A 21,608-nucleotide genomic window follows, 5' to 3' on the forward strand; every position below is an offset into this window, starting at 1 on the left:
CAGAGATCACATCAACTAATTCTCTTGGGCCACACTTTCTCTTTCTAAAGGCATCTTCGATATAGCTGTTGGACTTGAGGGCGAGAGGCCTAGGATTCAAAGTAAATAATGTATTGGCTAAAAGTCAATTTTTTACTTTATTACCCCAAAATTGCCTTCTTTCTGTTGGCTTTGATCAGGCCAAAAGGATTATTTATCAAAGGCTGCAGAAGACAGAATTTTGAACTAAAATTGGCTTCTTAATATGGACCCCTGCAGTGCTCATTAGCAGGAATTTGTGAAAACCTGTGAATTATCTGAGCACATTAACTTCCCACAGTTCGGGGAAATATTTTTTCAAACAAGCAAGTCTTAATTCTCAGCCATTTTAAGTAATAGATATAATAAAATCCCTGTACCCGAGTATAGGCCTGTGTGATTCTGGAGAGGTTGTTACTCTCCAGCATCCAGGAATTCTGATATTTTTGATATCCAGCATATCACAATATTTAGAGACAGTCATGAATTTTATTTAACATCTATCTTCCAGCAATTCTTGGGGAGAAGACATGCACACTAAACTTAAGATACGATACAAGGAGGAAAGGCAAATATTTGCTGGTTGCAATAAAAACACAGCAACAGTTGATTTTATTGAACTAAAGTCAATAAAGTTCTAGTTTTATTTTATTCTTTACTACCATGCACTTTCTTGGGCAGATTATGACACATCCATCTTGTTTTTCTGCTGTTATTTTGAATAAACGCCTGCTCTTTGAGCACATATAAATAAATCTGTAACAATGTAGAATCTCAGTAACATTTAAAATAGAAGTCTAAGATGGTAGAAACAGAAAGTGAATAGAAAGTGCCATGCATTTATGAAATAAGTACTATTTTATTCACATAGTTTAAAAATTATATCAGTTTAAAATGTTTAAAAATGTTTAAATCAGAACCATAACATTATAAAAGGTCTTTTATGCATCAGAATCAATTTTTGGCTCATTCGAAACAATTCTTTGTAGAAGAATTGGATGACAGAACTGAATAAGGGAGAGAAAAAAACCTGTAGTTGGTTAAGACAAGTTCTTGAGAATTCTAGACCATTTAGGAACAAAAAACATCACATTTGCACTAATATCTCATTTATACTGCAAATATTTCATAAGACCCCTAACATTAATAAATGCACTGTTTTATGTAAGACAACATACATATTGTTCTACCCTTCTCATATAAAACCACTGATGTATTAATATGTTCACATTTAAAATTAATATTGTACAAGATGTTCATACATCTCACATTCCAGATAATTATCAACAGGAGAAATACATTTTCTGAATGTAACCTGAGGTATTTAAGCTATCTCTACATTAGCAAAGCATTTGCTAAAATATTAACAAGTGTCTTAATTATACTAAAACAGCCAGCTCTCTCACCAACACAAGACTTTCAAGCTTGTTTCAGATGTGACTGAAATGCCCACCCTTTAGGGAGACTCCTCTTATTATAATACAGAAAACAATTAAGAACCGATAAGTGCATATGCTATATGAAGATATATCTTGTTTTCTGACTTCTCTCCATTTTTATATCACTGATGTTTTCAAACCCAATGATGTTGTTTTAAAAGCCTGGGAATGTTTTTTTTTTTTAATTTTTACTAAAAATGCAAGGGTAGAATTCCAGAATCACCTTAATACAACATCTGATTCTTGATTTCAATGTCAAGAAGTGCCATAGCTATTATTTTTGTAGCAGCTTCCAAATCCTTCAGTGGCAAATTTATTTTAACATACAAAAATATTTGGTGGGCAAAACACATTTATCTTCTTAATTGTGCTAGCTTCTTGGAGTGGCTTGTTTAGTGGAAGCCAGCTTAGCTAACTTTGAGGACAAACACCAATCCTCTGCAAGTAACTTTCCCAGGCTAGTTTCCTATACGCCTCTGCTTCAGCCCGGCGGTCTGATGCAGATAAGATGCCTCGTCCCACAATGATGATGTCTGAATTTCGTTTTCTGATAACGTCTTGTGGACTTAGGTACTTCTGCCCAAGGCTATCACCTGCAAGGAACAACACACTTTTTGTACTGTTTTCAGATATTTTCATTTTAGTAAAATGTAAAACAATTACAGATAATGCCAGAAAAAGAAAATCCTTATAGCAATGAATACATCCATCCCAATACTGCTCAAGTACAAGGGAAAACCATACAGAAAAGGGGGAAAAAATCTTCCAAAGAATCTCTTCTCTCCTTATTGCATAAGGTAATAAAATGCCAATATAGGTTAACATAAAAATAATGATGGCAAAAAATAATAACCTCTATTTCTTACAGTGGTGCTAATAACAAAATTATGTTTTACAAACTGTGGTAAATGGTTCAGCAGAGGCTGTCAAAGTCCATCACCAGGGGAAAAATAAATTTCAAGCCAACGATTAGAAAATGCATGAAAAAATAGCTACAAATATCAAACATCCTTACACAACTCTAGAAGTATACACATTTATAATATATTCAGTTCTGGATTATGCTGATATTCTGAAGTTACAAGAATTTTTTTTAGATGCTTTAATCCAGCCTTTATTTTTATAAATAACTCAAGGTGACGAACCTGTCCTCCAATAAAACATTTGGAAATTTTACTTTTCAAAATACAAGTTGACAAAAGGAACAGTTTCACAGCTTTCTGACCACCTTTTGAAATTAACAGGCAAAATAAAATATCACTTCACAAGTGCCCTTTTAAAGCAGAAGAGGGGCAACAGAGCATAACCATCTAAAAATCTCCTCACTGCTCCAGTTCATTCCACTTAGTTCTAGAAAAAGCAGAGCCAATAGATGGATGCCCAATCTCTGCATGAATACATCTGGTAAGGGGCTGTTTATTATCTTCCATGGTAATGGGGTCATTTTCAGACTGTTCTTACCACCAACTTTAAAGAAAAAAAGTCACTCCAGCAAAAAAAGAAATATCCCTAGCAAAAAAGCTTTTAATATTTTCTTTTAATCAAAAAAGGAACATTTATATCACAGAGATGTGCTCCTTATGAAACCCATGTTACAGTACTGGTTCCCCAATTAAATTCTACTGAAAATACTAAACTTGCTCACATTTGTAACCAAGCTAATTACATATTTTAAAATACTTTGCCCTGTTAAAAATACCAACCATATTTATTCTAACTGCAATTACAATGCTCACCTCCAGCTTGCATCTGGACCCCTGGAGTTAAATGAAGAAATTCAGGTTTTTCAGTAATTCTGGACCCAGAAATAAATCCCAGAACAAAATCTGAGTGATCTTCAGCCATTCTGACCTAGAGAACATGCAGACACAAGGCCAGGTAAATTTGCTTTGGTATACTGTAAAATGGAAGAATAAATACTAAATAGTGTTGCTATTCTGAAAAGCCAAAACACACAATCTTAAAAAGTTGCAGCAATATTATTATTGACCATACTGACCTGAATCAACAGATGCACATCTCTCTTATTTGCAAAAATTACAGGTAGTCTTTAACTTGAAACCTAGCTGTTAAATGAGTTTTGCCCATTTTACAACCTTTCTTGCCACAGTTGTTAAGTGAATCACGGCAGTTGTTAAGTTAGTAATGTGGCTGTTAAGTGAACAGGGCTTCTCCATTGACTTTGCTTGTCAGATGGTGGCAAAAGGTGATCACGTGACCCTGGGACACTGCAAAGAATCAGTTGTGTCTGAATTTTGATCATGTGGCCCTGGGGATGCTGTAACAGTTGTTAAGTGTGAAAAGCGGTCATAGGTCACCTTTTTCCAGTGCCACTGTTAACTTTGAATGGTCACTAAACAAATGGCTGTAAGTTGAGGACTACTTGTATTTACCTTGTAAAAGAATGTCTCACTCACAAAACTGCACTAGCTCATCACTTCCTTTGTGTCAGAATCCTTTCACAATCCCCTTCCATTCTTGCTTGCAAACTCCCAAGCTTCCTAAAATTATTCTGGTTTTTACTGTCCTTCTCTGGCAAGAATTTCTCTAATGTACTGAAGTGAAGCTACATTTCCATTCTAAGCAGCTTTTTCAATGCTGGAGAACGGGCGGGGGGGGGGGGAGACTGCTGCTTTTAGGTACTGGCGATGCTTTTGTTTTTCAACTCTATTCAGATAAAAATTCCAACTTACGACAGCTTTCGTATAGTCACCTGTGGCCAGGGACTCACTGGAGCTCATCTCACCAATCAAGAGACACCCACGTTGTAAAGGATGCCCCACTTCTTTCAGCCCCTTAATAACTCCTGGGCCAGGAACTGCATGGGCATTAACCATATCTGACCATGATGCTATTTTGAAAACACCGCCTGAAAGAAAGAATAGTCAAGTTAACAACTACGCAAATAGATGTGGCTAAAAAAACTATGCAAATTGACCAATACCCGTCTTCACCTTTTTATTTTGATGGAAATGTGGCCAAGGATTGAGACCACAAATCCAACATTCCAAAACAGTCCAAACTACAATAGTCAGCTACAAAGGGGGAGTGGCTCTCTTCTGCTTCCTCATGCTATTCCACTCTCTTCCATAAGTGAACAGCGGCTGTGTTCAAGCTGGGGATCATCTCAGCGACTCAGATAGAGCCTAGTGTCAACTCTACAAATGAGCATGACACCTAGTTTGGGAGAGCCTTTCTCTCTGGCTACCCGAATCAAAATAGTCCTGGAGGATAGTCCCTTTGGCTGGAGGAGACAGATCCCTCTTCAGCCTAAAGTAGCCAATAGATGCCAGCACCTAGGAGTCACCTAAACGTAATCAAGACCAGAATGGTCAGCCAAGAATGGCAGAAACTTGAATTTGTGATGAGAGAGGAAGCCCGCTTTAAAAATAAAGCAGCTGAACCATTGAAGTCTAACCCTATTATGGACTGTAGACCAGAAGGCAATGCTATCAAGATCTGGTACAAAACAAGAATTAATGGGATGCGTTTGTGCTAGGGGGGGAAAGGCTCAGGAGAAAAATACGTTTTAATTCTTGAATGAATTGAGAAATTTGAGAAGTGCAAACTAGGTTCAATACATGTTAAAATCTAAGTCAGCCAAGAGTTTGGGGAACATGCCTTAACAAAATTAGAGCCCACTAAGTTAGGAAGGCTACTCTACAACTCCTTTGTGACAGAGTCACTTTCCACGAGATGGGCATGGAGTAGTAAAATAAATAAATAAAAAATAACGTACATGGTAGCTTCAACGTGAGTTTTGATAATATTCAGAATAAATTTCCAGTAGGTTTAAAAATAAAAAGCAAACAAGTGCTCAGTCAAATACATAGCAATGTTTAAAATTAAAAATCTCCCAAACATTGAAATAGCCCTGCAGAAGTTGCAGCCTAGCCTGGGAAGCCCACTTTACCTTTGTACTGGTGCTTCACCGTATTTCCAATGTCTGCAAATTTTCGGTCTTCAAAAATCAAGAATTCATGCCGAGCAGCAAGTACACTCAGTTCTTTAACTACTTCCTGGGTAAAATCATCCAGAATATCAATGTGAGTTTTCAAAATGCAGATGGATGGTCCCAGACTGTCAGCCAGCTGAAGCAATTCTTTGGAACTGTTCACATCAGCAGAAAGGCACAAGTTAGACTGTTTTTTCTCCATAAGCTTGAGGAGTCGAGCAGCCAGAGGATGAGTGCCTGGCAGCTCAGCCCGAGCAGCGTAACTCATTTCTTTGCATACCCTTTTCACAGGAGCGGTACCATTTTGTTCAGATGGCTTAAAAATATTGTCTTGGATGAATTTTTCCACTCTTACCACTGTTTCAGAAGTAATTTTTTTCCGCTGTTCAAGGATTTGAAGAATTTGAGACAAGCTGCACACAGAGTGCAGCCTAATTCCATGTTTTTCCAACATGGCTTTCCCTCCTTGTTCTCTGTCCAACAGCACAATGGCATCAGTAACCTTCAGTCCCTCTTTCCAAAGGACTTCTGCCGTCTCCAAGACACTTGAACCACTGGTTACTACATCCTCGATAATCAGGCAAGTTTCTCCTGAATTAATTGTGCCCTCCACAAGGCGTTTGGTTCCTTTAAGAGGAATAGAAAGGATCAAACATTACTGTAAAACCCTTTCTGGTTCAACACAAAATTATTATTGTCATTAATATGCACGAACAACAGATCAATCATTCCAAAAAAATCATTTCAGTGTAAAACATCTGCATGCATATTTATTAATTGTAGATGCATAATTTACATCAAAACTCTTTTCTGTCAAAACAGAATAAACCAATAAAAGTTCATTGTCAGTCACGTCTTTACTGTCTTGAGTATTTACTACTTATACTATCAATATGTAAAATTTAAATTAAATTTTAATTCTTTTTACCATGATCTTTGGCTTCTTTTCTCCGTATAAGCATTGGAACCTTATTCGTTGAGCAGATTATTGTAGCCAAGGGCAAAGCTGTGTATGGAACTCCACACACGGAATCATACTTGAGTGCGGCATCCTTCGCTGAACAGAAAAGGAGATCTGCTACCTGAGAGAATGGTGTTAAAATGAATTTTATTAGCACACAATATATCTACCAAAAAGTGAAAGTTTAAGAAGGCATTTTCCAAATCCTCCTGTGCAAGTAAAAGTCTGGTCTCTGGTTCTAGATAGAGCAGTTGAAAGAATGATCACATATCCATGAACTTAAAACAACTGGATAATTAAGATTGCATTTTATAGTTGTTTCCTTAGCATCATTTTAAGCAGAATGGAGACCAAAGAAGCAATCTCTCCTTTATCAAATATTCAATAAATAATCATCTGAAATATGTCTTTTATTTATATGGGCAAAAATGATTCACCTCACTTACATAACTTTCCCTTGTCTCCAGTCTTTAGATAAGATAACCTTGTCATTTTTTTACTGTGGGCACAATGACACACATCAAAAATGAAATTTAGTTGCCCGCTCTCAAAGTGAACACATACATGACACACACCTAAACATACTATATACAACATATACATACTATATACAACATATGTATATAGACCTACACCCCTACATATACATATGAATATTAAACACTGTCCATCTTGAATATATAACGGAAGGAGGAAGCTTGAGAGTTCACAAGGTTTATACTGTATGGAACAAAACTGTGACTGAATCTGGATGTTCTGCTACGGATACCACGGAGCCTCCTCCCAGAAGGTAACAAGGAAAACAGGTNTCACCTCCCATCGACCTGTACGCTCCCATAGAGTGGGCCTCCTCAGGGTGCCGTCGGCCAAACAGTGCCGGCTGGCGACCCCAAGGGGGAGGGCCTTCTCTGTGGGAGCTCCCACCCTCTGGAATGAACTGCCCCCAGAGATCAGGGTTATCCCTGATCTCCCTTCCTTTCGCCGCGCCCTCAAGACTTGGTTATTCCAACTCGCAGGACTGGCCTAGGGTAATTTTTAGAGGGGTTTTAATCAATATTTTAAATTGGACAATTCTCTAATATTCCTTTTAATCAATTTTAAATCCGTATTGTTATTTGTGTATTTTAATTGATTGTCCGCCGCCCTGAGTCCTACGGGAGAAGGGCGGGATATAAATCTAAATAATAAATAAAATAAATAAACTGATACATAAAATGCGATTTTTCCTGGAATAGGATAGTCTGTTCAGAGTGATGCATATTTTAGTAATATGTCTGTGCTGCTTCAATCCATTACCCTGTGAAGATGGATTGGAACTTTTACTTGGTACATACCAGTATAGCTATTGCTCAAAACGACTAAATAGCATGGAAAACCAGACACACATTATACCTACTCCCCAGGGTCTGTCCAGGCTATCTCTTCAAATATAACATTTGCTGAAAAACTCCTACATTAAATATTAACCTTTGTGGTGCCTGGAGAGGAATTTCTTCATACTCTTGGCTATGAGTAATTCTTACAGAGCAAGAAACAAAATTAGAGACTTCTCAGAGCAGATGAGCCTACCGAAACCTGAACGATCTAAAAATCCTATCCACTTCTGTATCGCTGCCCAACAAACAATATAGACATGTCCACGCTGTCATCCTTCGTTAACTTTGCCTTAAATTACATTTAATTGCGGCTACTATTATTTGGGAATGCAAACAATATCTGACAACGAGCTAAAGATTATACACCTCTCTTTGCTCATCCGATGATCACCCAGAATTTTGCAGCCCCGTGCTGGTAGGCTGAGTTTCATCATTTTTCTTTTTTCTTTTTTTTTTTTACACTTAACGTGTTTTCACAATTTAATTTACAAATGGGAAAAGAAGAAAATCAAGGAGGAATACAAATTTCAACATTATTTTTGGTTTGAACAAAAATTATTATAGTAACATTAATAAATGCAATGAAGAAATATAAACATCTATATACAAGTTTTCCCACAGTATCTTATTTTTGATTAAGAGGCCAATAATTTTCTTTAAAACAAAAAAGATAACATTGCTCTAACAATAATTTGGAATTCAGTGCCTGGACAGAACACCTCTTTTTCTTTCCTTTGATTCCTTCCCACCCCCCTGAGCTTAGCAATTATATTGATTTTAAATATAGCTACAGCAATATATTACATATCTATAAAACTTGTAAGATTCAATGCAGCAGTTAAAAAAAATCCACACACACTAGAGTATTTTCAGCTAATCCTGGGAGATTGGTTTTGCTTATATGATTCTTACTTTAAAAATCAAGTAAGAAGTTTACTCTGCAGTTCAAACATTCATTTTTCAATGGGATCTTTAAGGCTTTTTGGTCAGTCACTTTGAAGCACCATTTGCTGCTGGCAAGCCGGGATACACAACTTCCTGACCTCTGCAGCGTACACGTGAACCACAACAGCCCAGGAATTCCCGCGGCCGCTATTGGCTGGCTGGATTCCATAGGCCACGCCTCCTTTCCCTTTCATCTATATTAGCCACGCCCCCTCACAATAACCGCCTTACTGCTCATACCGGTCAAGCTTCGCGGATACCTTATTTAGCAGCGCCGGATACGACACAATGACGCGGAGGTCAATATAGACCGGGGAGACCAGGCCGCTCTTCAGGACGAACTCCCCGAAGCGCAGAGCCTGAACTCCGTACAGCTCAGTCGCCAACGACTCCATGGCGCTTGGCGCTTTCCTCGTACCACGCGCGCGAAACGGCGGCGCATGCGCCGCGGGCCTTGTCGCCCAACAATGACGGCATCGAGCAGTCGCTTTTGAAGCCTTGCGTGGAACGCGGAAGTGGCACGTGACGTCGAACCTGGGCAGCAGATTTGCGTTTGGAGCCCTCTGCCGGCGTGGAGGAGCCGATGATGGGAATGGGCGTGGCTGGAAGGATGCGTATTGCTGAATAGCGTTTAGTAAAACAGAAGGAGAAATTTAAGAATTGCTACAGATTTAAGCTCATAAATCATAGTTTTACCCGGACACGCCAAGGACAGAAATCAGTAGCGTTTGGAGGATAGGCACCACGAGGCATTAGGGAGATGTTCCAGTGTTTCTCAACCTTGACAATTTTAAGGCATGTGGACTTCAACTCCCAGAATTCCCCAGCCAGCAATGCTGGCTGGGGAATTCTGGGAGTTGAAGTCCACATGCCTTAAAATTGTCAAGGTTGAGAAACACTGATTACTGAACTCAGTTCAATTTCTCCTTTGATTTCTCTGCTCGGTTCTGGATAATGTTTATCTCATGCTCTGTGAGGATGAAAATCAAGCACGAGTCGTGTATGCTGCATCAGCTTTGGTATTTTCTAGCTGGTGATTTTAGATCCCAGACTATCTTAACATGATAACCTCCAAATGTCAATTTATTTACAGTAAAAGGAGACTGGGTTAAACTGAAGCAGAAATAACAATTATCATTGCATTGAAAATAACAGGACCAACATGGACAGCCACAACCAGAGGCTTGAAGCTGTTATAACTCCAAACTGGTATTGATAAGTAGCAAAATAGGAAAAGAACCAAATTTAGAAAAGTTGGCATTCTCTTGCTATGGCACTTCCTCTGCTTGATCTTCTGTATCTGCTGCTGCCTCAGACATTCAGCAGCTTTTCTTGGCATCGATGTAGGCCTTGATACAGGCTTTCTGTACATCAGTCATCTTACTGATGTACCTCTGGATGCTATAAGTTTCATCTAGGACAGTGGCTTTGATGCATAGCCTCTTTCCTCAGGAGGGACTTGATCACCTGAACCAGGGATGCTAGCCAACTGTTGCTAAATGTGATGTGTGGAGAAGATCACTTCAGCCTTACTGCTACAAGCAAATCCCAAGAAGGGGTTTTACTTTTTTGTGGCCAATTTTCCTTTCGCCGGCACTGCTGTTGGCATCTCTTATATCGCTTCTTCTGCAATCCTTTGGTGTAAACCTACCTACAAATACAGAGTCTCTGCATGGTAGATTTTTTCATAAGAGACTTTTATATGTGCAAGCTCAGCCTGCATCAAGCAATAGGTTATAATAGAGTCATAATGGTTCAGTAGGAACCATTGCACCTTCTTTTAAACTAAAAACATCTCTGGCCTCACACATAGGGATTTTAAAAAGCAATCAGCTTCCTCTTTTTTCCCAGTGAAAGCAGGTTGTCTCAACTTCTTGTGAAGGTCAATTATTACAGATTTTGTTTGCCCAAATATAGTAGAGCTATAACTTCCCAACTCTTACACTGCAAAGTTTATTTTTATTGTAGACCAGGGGTCTCCAACCCCCGGTCCGTGGACCAGTACAGGGCCGCACAAGCAAGCAAAGCCCCATCCGCAGGATACAGGCAGCACACAAAACCACGTCCCCTCCGGTCCGCAGAAAAACCTCTCACCATGTAACCGGTCCCTGGTGCCCAAAAGGTTGGGGACCTCTACTGTAGACCATGAAATTGTAGCAATCAAAAGAAACTTCAGGAGAGGAGTTGGAAATGTCAAAACATTTGTATTTTAAACGTGGGAGTTTGCATCTCTTAAAATTGGTAACGAACTCTTGTGAAATAACTGCTTTTTTGTATATAATTTTGTGTTTTTTGCAGGAGGTTCTGTAATTCTGAGACAAAGTTTGGGACAGCAATGCAGCTGTCTTTTTTTGGCAGCAAACAATAAATCATGGAATACTAAACTTAACATGCTGGAATTTAAAACAATACCATTAAAATACTTACGCAGTCAGTATGTTGCTAGTCTAATTTTATACATGTTTACTTGGAAATAATTTCTGTTACACCGAATAGACTTTACTTCTAAGGAAGTGTAGGCAGGAGAGCAATCTATGTTGTGATGTGCTAGTGATTCCAAATGTGTTGCTCTATGTAGACCACTCCATCGTTTAAAGCTTTTAATGATCACTACGTACATGATGGATAAATACCACAGCACTTAATTCCACCTTTGTCTCATGTAACACACTCTGCTGGGGTCTATAGGACTCCTACATTAAATAAACTTTTTTTATTTAAAAAAAGGGTCAAAGCCTTCAAATCTTGAGAATATAAAATAGTGCAAAATTGGGTGATTATGAGATTTTGGGCATTTTTATTTATGTTTTGTCAGTGTCATGGACACCTGCTATATTCTTGCAGACCACTAATGGGTCCTAGATCACAAGTTGAGGATCATCGATTCAGGCCAAAATAAAAACTACTCACTGAATGTATTATATATGGCTTAATCGATTTTATCAGAACAATTAATTATATATTCTAAAACAATCCAGTGCTAAGTCTTTTATATATTGCATTTATAAGGAAGGTAGTAGCCTAAAATGTAATTTTTTTATCCATAGAGAACATACGTTGCCAAAGAATAGGAACATTACAACATTACATATGAAGAGGTATAAATAAAATATTTACAAAATGTTTCTTTACAAAACACATATGCATACAAAATGAAATTAACAATAAAATAATATCACTTAAGGCAGACCAGCAAAGATTGAAATTTGTTTAAGGCTGTGAAATAAGTTTGCACCTTGACCTTTGAAAGGGAATAGGGATTATTTAGTCTGATTATTTCCCTTGTGGAAATCCTGATTGCATCTCAGATATACAGCAAAAAGAAAAACCCATTACTGTACAACCCCTCCTACAGTTCTCACTATTGGTGGGACTTTACACAACAGCTGCAAGTCCATCGCAGTAATAGTGTAACCCAATGTATCTCTCTTTATGAACAAGTCCCACTGAGTTGAATGACCCATACACCAGATTGTTCATGGGACTGTACTAACTATTCATCTAGAAGTAACCCCTTTGAATTCATTGGGGCTTACTCCTAAGTAAATATGCAAAGAGGTATATCCTGTAATGTTCTTTACATGACAGAATATATTTCTATTGTGGAGTATAACATGGGCAAAATCAGAATAATCTGCCAGCAAAATAAAAAGATCTGATTAAAGCACCAGCCCCATAAAAATTAGAATGCAAAATATGGCTTAAATAGAACAAGAGTTTTCCTGTTTTGAAAGTGAAAATAAGCAAACTAATCCTGACGTTATGTTGACAATCATTAATATAATGATTTTAGAATGAGTATTTAGGAGGAAAAGGGTGGGTCTGGTTTTATTCTCCTAAGAAAGCACCGTCATCTGATGAATCATAGATGCTCGAAATGAATAGAAAAGAAAAGAAGGTCCATGGAATGGCACTTTCAGGATTTTTTGAGATTCCAATAGTGTACAGCTGGTCTGAGCTACAAGCTAAAGGATCCAAATCAATGCTAGTCACACTTGACCACATGTGATCAGTGGTTCTTTAAGAAAGAACATGCAGCTGTGTCAGGCAGAGCCAACACACTGAATGAGGGCCAGAATACTACATCAGCTTGCAGCCAGTCCTTAATTACTTTGCCAACATTGCCTCACAAAACAAGATTTTCACATTTTGACAGATGGACTTAAAAAAACAACAACACCTCCCAGCCTCTTTTGTGTTATTTGTATAGCATCTGATTGCTCTTGATGCAAAAAAGAAGAAGAGGTATTTGGACTAGACAGGTTTTACAGTACAGAGCCCTTTGAAGTAACAGTTGCTTTAATATTTGAAGAAACGCTGTCAGATTTGTGTCATAATTTATGCTTATTCTGTGGAGCACCAGTCACGATATCGCCAGGGTTTTTATTCCAATGTTATGTATGCAGCGGAGATTCAGCAATAATTCATAATACATTACTCTGTACCAAAGTCGTATATATGTATTTCTTCAGGGCCATACATTAGAGAGCTAAATCATCTGTGAACATTTGATTGATGTATATGTAGAGTAGCAGAACTGGACACCCAGGAAGGCAATTGTGAAGCTACCAATGGCTACCACAGCTTGAAGAAAGGAGATTTAAACAAATTACATCCATAAATAAAATTGTGATGCTTTTGTTAGATTGGTTCCGGTCTAGCAAAAACTGCCCATAATGTGCCACATTTTTAAAAATATCTTTACTTGGAAGCATGTGACATTATTTTCAGCTATACTTACTCATTAGTCAATATATGTAGCAGTGCAGCATAGATCTTAATGAAAGAAATAAGTGTGATTTTAGAATCCAACTTCAGTTGAACCTTGGCTTTTGTTTTTACTTGAGCCCATGTGCCACACCTTTCGATGATTGTCAGTGATTTGTAGAAATAGTTGCTAAAGGCAACAAGGAATTGATCTTGTCTCACATTCCACATTATGGCAGCATTGCACTATATCAGGCATGTCAAACTGGCGAGTCACGTGACGTCGTGTGACGTATCGGAGCTTTTTCGCCATTGCCGGCAATGGGGTGGGCGCAGCTCCAGTATGATGAAACCGGCCCGTGGGCCGGCAGTTTGACACCCCTGCACTATATGGTGGTTGCTTTGATATTAAGTACAGCAAGTTTCTGTGGATTGTGGAAAAATTAACATCTTGTATTTAAAGGAAAAAGACTTTGCTTTCTTTTTCTAGCAAAGGCACTCTCTCTGTATATATATGTATATACTTAATAGCCCCAAATCCTAACATCAATTCATTTTCTCTACTGTTTGTTCTGCTTTTCTCTATTGATTATTACTTATCTAGTGAGGCAAGGAGAAAAAAAAACATTTACAGCACTTGTTTGGAGAGGTTTGATTGAAAAAATAGGGAAATATCAGGGAAATAGCCCTGTTAATTTGATTTAGAATTGTTAGTAAGCATGATATGAGTGTTGCAAAACCATAATTTCTGCTAATTGTAGAGAGCGTGCACTGAGTAAAACAAGATGCAGGAGAGGTAATCCCCAAGGAAAACTGGAAATGTTTTTGGGACAGAGGCTATGATAGCCCCAATATTGTGCCAGTTCAGACAAGAACTGTGCGCCTGCAAATTTAATTCTTATTATTTCCCTTTCTTCATTTGGCAAATGTTTTCTTGTTTCTTAAGGCATATAATTTCCTAATGTCTTAAAAAAAATGAGGTAGGCTCCCTACAAAATAAAATAGATAAAACGGGATCACACTAGGATCTTGGTCCAAAAAGTTAATAGACTGAGATTCTTATGTCTGAAATGGACGATAGGGTCTTTGTTGGAATTTATAAATTCCTTCAGTAAACAGGAGGCTTTGAACCCACTAAAGAGTTTCCATCAAAAGAGTAGGGGAGAAAATATCCCCCCATTTCCTCCCAATTCCAGCAGTTCTATATCTCTCCTGAAAAAAATCCTGTTTCAGAAGATTGAGGAAACTCCTGGAAAAATACAGAAACAGCACTAGGAGTTTTGCTTTAGATAGACTGTGGAATCATTCAGAGTCACACCTTTCTATAGCAGAAATCTTCAAGATAGAACTTTGCTCAGTAATAATCCTGTTGGTAGAATAAAAATAATAATGAATCCTACCCATTAAATCTAACATGCTAAAGATTTGGAGTTCTTCATAGTTTTGGTATTCTTGACCCTTAGGCCCAGTCCTTTTAAGCTAGAAGAAATACTGATGCTTAATCACTCCTAGAAAAGAACAAGGAGAAAAGTAGCAATGTTTATTGCAAAAAAAAAAAATCTCATTCTGTATTATAGTTATCTTTGCCCCACTTTTTCTTTAGGAATTGAGTATAATTGTCTTCTAAATTCTTGTCACAGTATTCATTATAAAATTGCAGGAAATGTTGCCAGTTCTTTTTTCCTAACTTTCAGTTGTTCAAGGGTACTCTGTCTTGTGGGCTCTGAGAGAAACACCCTTGGCACCACTGACAGAAAAACAAAGTTACCAAATGTCAGCCTATCACGGGGTATTCATTTGGGAACCTAGTTATCGCTATTGTCTGCCAAGGGATGAAAGCATACATTATTCCTTGCTTTTTCCAGGACGATGAGATTTATTTTATCTTTTAGCCAAACCATATATTTGGCCTTGAAAGTATTGTATTGGGAGCATTTTATATCACAAGTAGTGACAGGATAGCCCCCAAATCATTGGCACTTTGTGATCCAGCAACAGGAGCCCATTATCTCTGCATGTAAGAAGTCACAACCATCCTATCTGCTGATAATCACTAAATAAATCAGCCTACCCCAAGGCATATAGGACATTAATTGTTGGGGAAGTGGGAAAAAGAGAAAAACAGATGGCCGTTTTGACTGATTTGACTTCTAAAGAATGTAGATACGGCAAGGCCATGAATAATTCATTAGCTGTATTAAAACACTCTTGGGGTATTCCGTGTTGGAATAGTTTTAGAAAGCTAATGAAAGAATACTTCAGCTTGGAACTAGTATTTCAAAAACACTTAATTTGAAATGGTTGTTAAAGGGCTGTTACATTGTTGGGTGTTTGGCTAATCAGAATGCAATCTTGCAATGACTTTTAATGTCCTTGTTGAGTTGCTTCATACTATGCTTTGGGATTAAACAACAACAAAAAAACATATTTGACAGAAGGAGCTAAGGAGATAAACGCATACGGTCATAGTAAACTATCAGCCTTATGTACTAAGACCAATTTCAGAGCCATTAAGCATAAAGATGGACCCACTATGTTTACCACACTTTGGCCAACTTTGGCTTGATTTCACAACTGAGCAACTTTTATAAGTGAAAGGGAAATAAGATCCTTTTCATGTTACAGAGAATATGAGGATTCAATAAACATCCTTCAAATAGAAAAAGTCTTTGACATCTAGTTTACAGATACAGCACTTATTTTAAGATAGTTTTTTTCTCAACAAAAGTTTTCTGTACAAGAGCTATAAAATTTTAATTAAAAAAAACACCTTTTTGTGCTTCATCTAAATGTTTTTGACGACTCAATTACTTTACCATCTTATCAGTAGCACACTGCTGATAGTATGTTAACCTTGAACAAAAAATGTGTCGCATCCCAAGAGGACTTACTGGCAAAGGTCTGCTGTAATATTGATCAATGCCATGTATCTACATTTCACTGGCAAAACTGTTACCGTGAATCTCAAGTACAGCACTCTTACCACAACATTAATTCTAGTTCAAGATTAATGAAATCTGCCTTGTAGGAAAACTCTGATCCTTAATTAATACAAGGATAGCAATTTTTACAGAATCCAAGATTTATCCAGTCCAGTTTCTTTAAGAAATGCTGACTGTAGACCTGGTTTTGATTTTTTCCAATTTTTGATTGATTTTCAGATATACCATTCAACTATTCATATAATTAGCAAAACTGTCTAGGACTTTCAGGTGGTTGAAGATCTTCAAATCTTTCAGAAATGAGATAACTGTCTTTTGGTTCCCATTCTTGACGGATGCCATCTTATTGAACATGACCATGTAATTACAAACCCCCCCCCCAAGATGTTGCACTTGAGGCAACCTGAGAAAGCATCTAATTCTACTTAGATGATGTAACTGCTGAAACGGCACACACTTTCCTCAACAATCACATCAAATGTAATACTCTGTACAGAGAGGAAGAGTTGCAGAGAATCTGCTTTCTCCATTTTCACCCGCTGTAGCGCTCCACTATCACTGAAACCGTTGTATTGCGTTATGTTCCTGGGTTCATTCTGCTCATAATGAAACTCTTAACATTCGGAACGGGGCGCACATCAAACTGGTGTTTGCGGCGTTCGATGAAACTAGCCAGCCGTGAGGTATCCAGCGGTACTTTGGAATAGCTGCCATTATGAAACTGCAGCCATGGGTGCTGCAAGCAAGTGGCGGCAGTAGGTCTCCTTCGGAAGTCTTCCTGAAGGATTACGTTGATGAAATCTTTGGCAGCATGGCTTACATCGCAAAAGTACTCATTGGGAAAGCTGAAATCCACTCGGCACACGTTGATGCATGTCTCCTCCCTGCTTTCATCCAGAAAGGGAGAAACGCCACTCAACATGACGTAGGTGAGCACTCCCAGACTCCAGATATCTGTGCCCAGTGACACTGGAGCCCCTTGGAGTACTTCTGGAGCAGCAAACTCAGGGTTTCCAAGCAGGTGATGAACATGGTAATGGCCAGTGATTTGAACGGCATCTTCAAGGTCAATTAACTTAACACGTGGCACTGGGATCCGTAAATCAATCAGCAAATTTTCTGGCTGTGGAAATTTAAAATTAAATCATATAAATTTTAAAAGGTGTATTGTCCATTTCTGTTGCTATAAATACCAATATTGGTACAGCCCTTATACTAAGAGAGACACGTTCATATCTAGGTTTACTTCTCAAATATCTTTTTTTTATAGAAAGCAAACCCACAGAAGCATTGACTGGTAGGTTTGTAGCCCATTACATTCAGGAGGGCATCTAGCATAAATCCTCACATTATTGAAAAATGTTTTACCAGACCATATTGCCAATCCATTTGTCACAAGCAATTAAAAATCACAAGGCACCAACAGAACATAAAATTTTAATATGTTTAAATGGCTATAAACTGAGATGAATGTGATGGGTACTGAAACAGTTAAAACTTGTCTTCATTAGGAATATTTATTTAAAGCAAACATAATATGGAAAGACAACATGAGACTGGCAGATGGGAAATACTCAGTGGGTTGTGCAAGTATCTTCATGTACAAAGCTTTCAGTTAAATACACCCTGCAGAATGGATCAAGCTTATGAAGACACTAAGTTAATTTCAAATGGTTAAAGCTGTGAATCAGCCCTTCATTGCTTGCTATGAGGATGAACAAACAAACTTGGATACTTAAGATTGTATAGGCACAATCTTTTTTTTTCTCCTTCTTACCTTTATATCCAGATGAGCAACTCGACAATTGTGAAGATATTGTAAAGCTTCCATCGTATCTCTTATATAAAAAGCTATTTTTTCTTCCATGAGTTCATCATGATTCATAAGATAATCCAAGAGACGGCCATCATCCATCCTACAATCCCAAAATATTCCATTACAAAAAAAAGTGTCAGGATATCTAAGGTGCTGGGCTAGAAATTCTCTCCTGCCTTAGGCATGAAAGCCAGCTGGATGACTGGGCCAGTCACACACTCTCAGCCCAACCCACCTCACAGGGTTGTTGCTGTGGGGAAAATAGGAGGAGGAAGGAATATTAGGTCTGTTCACCACCTTGAGTTATTTATAAAAATAGTAAAGATAGGATATGAATGAATAGATAGATAGATAGATAGATAGATAGATAGATAGATGATAGAGAGATAGAGAGATAGAGAGATAGAGAGATAGATAGATAGATAGATAGATAGATAGATAGATAGATAGATAGATAGATAGATAGATAGATGATAGATAGATAGATAGATAGATAGATAGATAGATAGGTAGATAGATAGATAGATAGATAGGAGAGAGTGATGGAGGGATGGATAGATATATGAGATAGATAGATAGATAGATAGATGGATAGATAGATAGATAGATAGATAGATAGATAGATAGATAGATAGATAGATAGATAGATAGATAGATAGAGATGGAGGGATGGATAGATGAGATCGATAGTGATGGATAGATGAGATAGATAGATAGATAGATAGACAGGCAGACAGACAGACAGACAGACAGACAGACAGACAGACAGATAGATAGATAGTTAGTGATGGAGGGATGGATAGATGAGATAGATAGATGATAGATAGATAGAGATGATAATTGTATTTCTAAATAGAATGTATTTTACAAACAAAAAAGTTAACAAATATTAGGACTTGTGTTATTACATTTTCGTAGATTCAATTTAACATGAAGAACTCTACATTTGAACCATGCCATTTCATAGAAACTTAAATGCATCCTTGGAACTACACATATGCAAAATGTTCCCTCATGGTCATTTTCCTCCTATGGGGAAATGAAATGGCTTTTGTGACAATAGTCAGCTGTACAATATGACTGAATAGATAAATGACTTGCTTTAAGAAATAAGAAACTTGGTTTCCATATAGGACTTACAGTTCTAAAACTAAGATATAGGAAGAAGGTGACTCATAAGTGTCATGAATGGTGATATACTGAGGATGTTGCAGGTGTTGCAACATGGCTGCTTCATGGGCTGCCTGTTCCTTCTTTTTCATTTTTTTATTGACAAACTTCACCGCAACATCCTTCCTTGTGGCTTTGTGAATACATTTCTTTACGACAGCAAATCGCCCCCTGGAAAATTAAGACCATTAAGATAACTTGTGAATAAACGATGAATCCATTTTGGTTCAGTATTAATAAATTTGAAGAGCTTTCTAAACTTGTTAAGTTATTAACTTTACAAGTAATTTATTGTCTTTTGCCCTGGCAATATATCCTTTTGTGAAAAGCAAAACTAATAAAAGTATATTCATTTTTTTAAAAAAATGAATCTATTATAAGAGATTCTAACCATGAATTAGAAGCTGAATTCTGAATATAGCCTTGTGTCAGAGAATTCCCTTCTCCCAAAAGTAAATTTAAAGTCATGATCCCAGAGGTATACCGTGGACAATGTACCACAAGAGTCATAAATCCCCAGAGAACTTTGTATCCTCCATAGCCAGGAGAGAGATGGAAATACATCATTTCTACTGAACTGTATATGCCAGTCCCAAATCATGAACACAATTTGCTCTTCAGAAAGGGCAAATAATTCTCTCTGCATTTATACATAGATGAATCCAGTATCCAGATTTAGTCAGCACTGTTTTCTTACTAATGATTGTCTATGGAGATTCTTAATCATCCAAGTCATGGTTTTACCAAAGTTGCTTTTCCAAAAGGCAACTGGACTTTCCTGGTTTTTTTCTTTGAAAATGTTTCAATTCTTATCTAAGAAGCTACTTCAATTCTTCTTTAGAATAGCAACAGAATTTAGGCTTGTACTGCTCCATAGTGCTTTACAGCATGCTGTGTGGTTTACAGAGTCAGCATATTGCTCCCAACAATCTAGGTCCTCATTTTACCGACTTCAGAAGGATGGAAGGCTGAGTCAACCTTGAGCCAGTCAGGATCAAACTCCTGGCTGTGGGCAGAGTTAGTGCCCCACCAGGGCTCAGAAATCTCTTGGATGAGAAGTGAAACATTTTTAAAGAGAAATCCCAAAAAGTAGAATTGTCTTTTGGAAAAGCACTTTTGAAACTTTCTAGTAATTCTAGATCTCCAGATGATTATTCCCTCTTCTGGCTGTAGGTCTGCAGGTTTCTGAGAGAAGCACATCTTGCTCAGAGAAAGTAATAACATAGAGCCTGTGTTTACATGTCATGCTAGACCATCATATGTTTTCCTTCACTAAACCAATCACTATGGTTTGTAAACATTGGTTTATGGCTTAGAGCAACGTTGAAACTATCCACTTGTAATGTAGTCACACAACATGGTTTTAAAAAGCATGTCAGAATGGCTTCTGTTGCAAGTAATAGCATATACAGTATCTATGGAGATTTTCAGACATCCAGCTCATGGTTGTCCCAAAGGTGCTTTTTCAAAGGGCAACTGAACTTTATTTTTCCTTGAAGACATTTCACTTCTCATTCAGGAAGCTTCTTCAGTTCTCATTGAATGGTGGAGAATGGAAGGAATTCAGTCAGGACTGAAGAAGTTTCCTGGATGAGAAGTGAAATGTCTTCAGGGAAAAATGAAGTCCAGTTGCCTTTTGAAAAAACACCTTTGGGACAGCATGCATAGTAGTGATGGGGCTTAGTAAAAGAAGGAAAAAAGGAAGAGTGAATCCTGGTGAATGGAGCTCATCCCATTGGGAACTAGATCCAAGCCCACACAGATTTTAAGCACTTTAATAAATGAGTTGAGATATACAGAGAGAAGATGCTGTAAGTTTGTTTGTGTCTGTGAGCATAATGTTATGCAGTGCAGTGCTTCCGCCTCAGCTGATAAGAGATGTTTTGCAACACATGAAAGTGTGAATGCAGTGCCTCTCTGTGATTGATTAAAGCAGCCATGACTCTTTCAGAAATTGTGTAGTTGCTATGGGGAGACTCCCATTGCAATGGTAATATGATAAAAAAAGTGCAATTATACATTCTGTACATTTTCTGATGTTTGGCTTCTTGTGAAATTACTTCCTTACCGTCCAATTTCATTCAGCTCTGTATAAGCAAAATCAAAATTCTCTTTCCAAGTAATGGTGGCACCATCCGCCGCAGAGTCTTTGTGGAACCAGATGGGTTGGGAAAACAGAATTGTAAAACAGATACAGTCAATGTTATGTAGCTATTTAAAACATGAGTACTTTAGCAGCAGCAGCCATAACAAACTGCAGTGATGTCCCAGTGATGGCA

The 21,608-nt window shown here is 37.8% G+C and overlaps 2 protein-coding genes across 2 annotated transcripts in view; both read right to left on the reverse strand.

The window, feature by feature from the left end:
- Positions 1-1,497: 1,497 nt before the first annotated feature.
- On the reverse strand, positions 1,498-9,107 carry UMPS (uridine monophosphate synthetase). The gene is made up of 6 exons (XM_015817595.1): positions 8,955-9,107; positions 6,341-6,494; positions 5,371-6,039; positions 4,151-4,326; positions 3,194-3,308; positions 1,498-2,050 (listed from the first exon to the last, which is right to left on the reverse strand). Exons 1-6 carry the CDS (start codon positions 9,087-9,089, stop codon positions 1,869-1,871), a joined length of 1,431 nt encoding a protein of 476 aa, XP_015673081.1. The 5' UTR covers positions 9,090-9,107; the 3' UTR covers positions 1,498-1,868.
- Positions 9,108-16,894: 7,787 nt separating this feature from the next.
- KALRN (kalirin RhoGEF kinase) overlaps positions 16,895-21,608 on the reverse strand; it is a 536,528-nt gene continuing 531,814 nt past the window's right edge. The window contains exons 57-60 of the mRNA XM_029284454.1: positions 21,398-21,476; positions 19,300-19,500; positions 18,121-18,259; positions 16,895-17,466 (exon numbers count right to left, since the gene is read on the reverse strand). Coding sequence (XP_029140287.1) covers positions 16,921-17,466; positions 18,121-18,259; positions 19,300-19,500; positions 21,398-21,476 — 965 coding nt within the window. The 3' untranslated portion in view covers positions 16,895-16,920. The remainder of the gene's footprint in view (positions 17,467-18,120; positions 18,260-19,299; positions 19,501-21,397; positions 21,477-21,608) is intronic.

Source organism: Protobothrops mucrosquamatus, unplaced genomic scaffold (assembly GCF_001527695.2).
Source record: "Protobothrops mucrosquamatus isolate PMUCROS unplaced genomic scaffold, P.Mucros_1.0 scaffold606, whole genome shotgun sequence".
NCBI lineage: Eukaryota > Metazoa > Chordata > Lepidosauria > Squamata > Viperidae > Protobothrops > Protobothrops mucrosquamatus.

Excerpts from the sequence above, each read along its gene's own strand:
- UMPS (XM_015817595.1), bottom strand. The coding sequence starts at position 9,089 with ATGGAGTCGTTGGCGACTGAGCTGTACGGAGTTCAGGCTCTGCGCTTC. Across the intron at positions 6,495-8,954 it reads ATCCGGCGCTGCTAAATAAG|GTAGCAGATCTCCTTTTCTG; the intron begins GTATCCGCGAAG and ends CCATTCTCTCAG. Across the intron at positions 6,040-6,340 it reads AAAAGAAGCCAAAGATCATG|GAACCAAACGCCTTGTGGAG; the intron begins GTAAAAAGAATT and ends TTCCTCTTAAAG.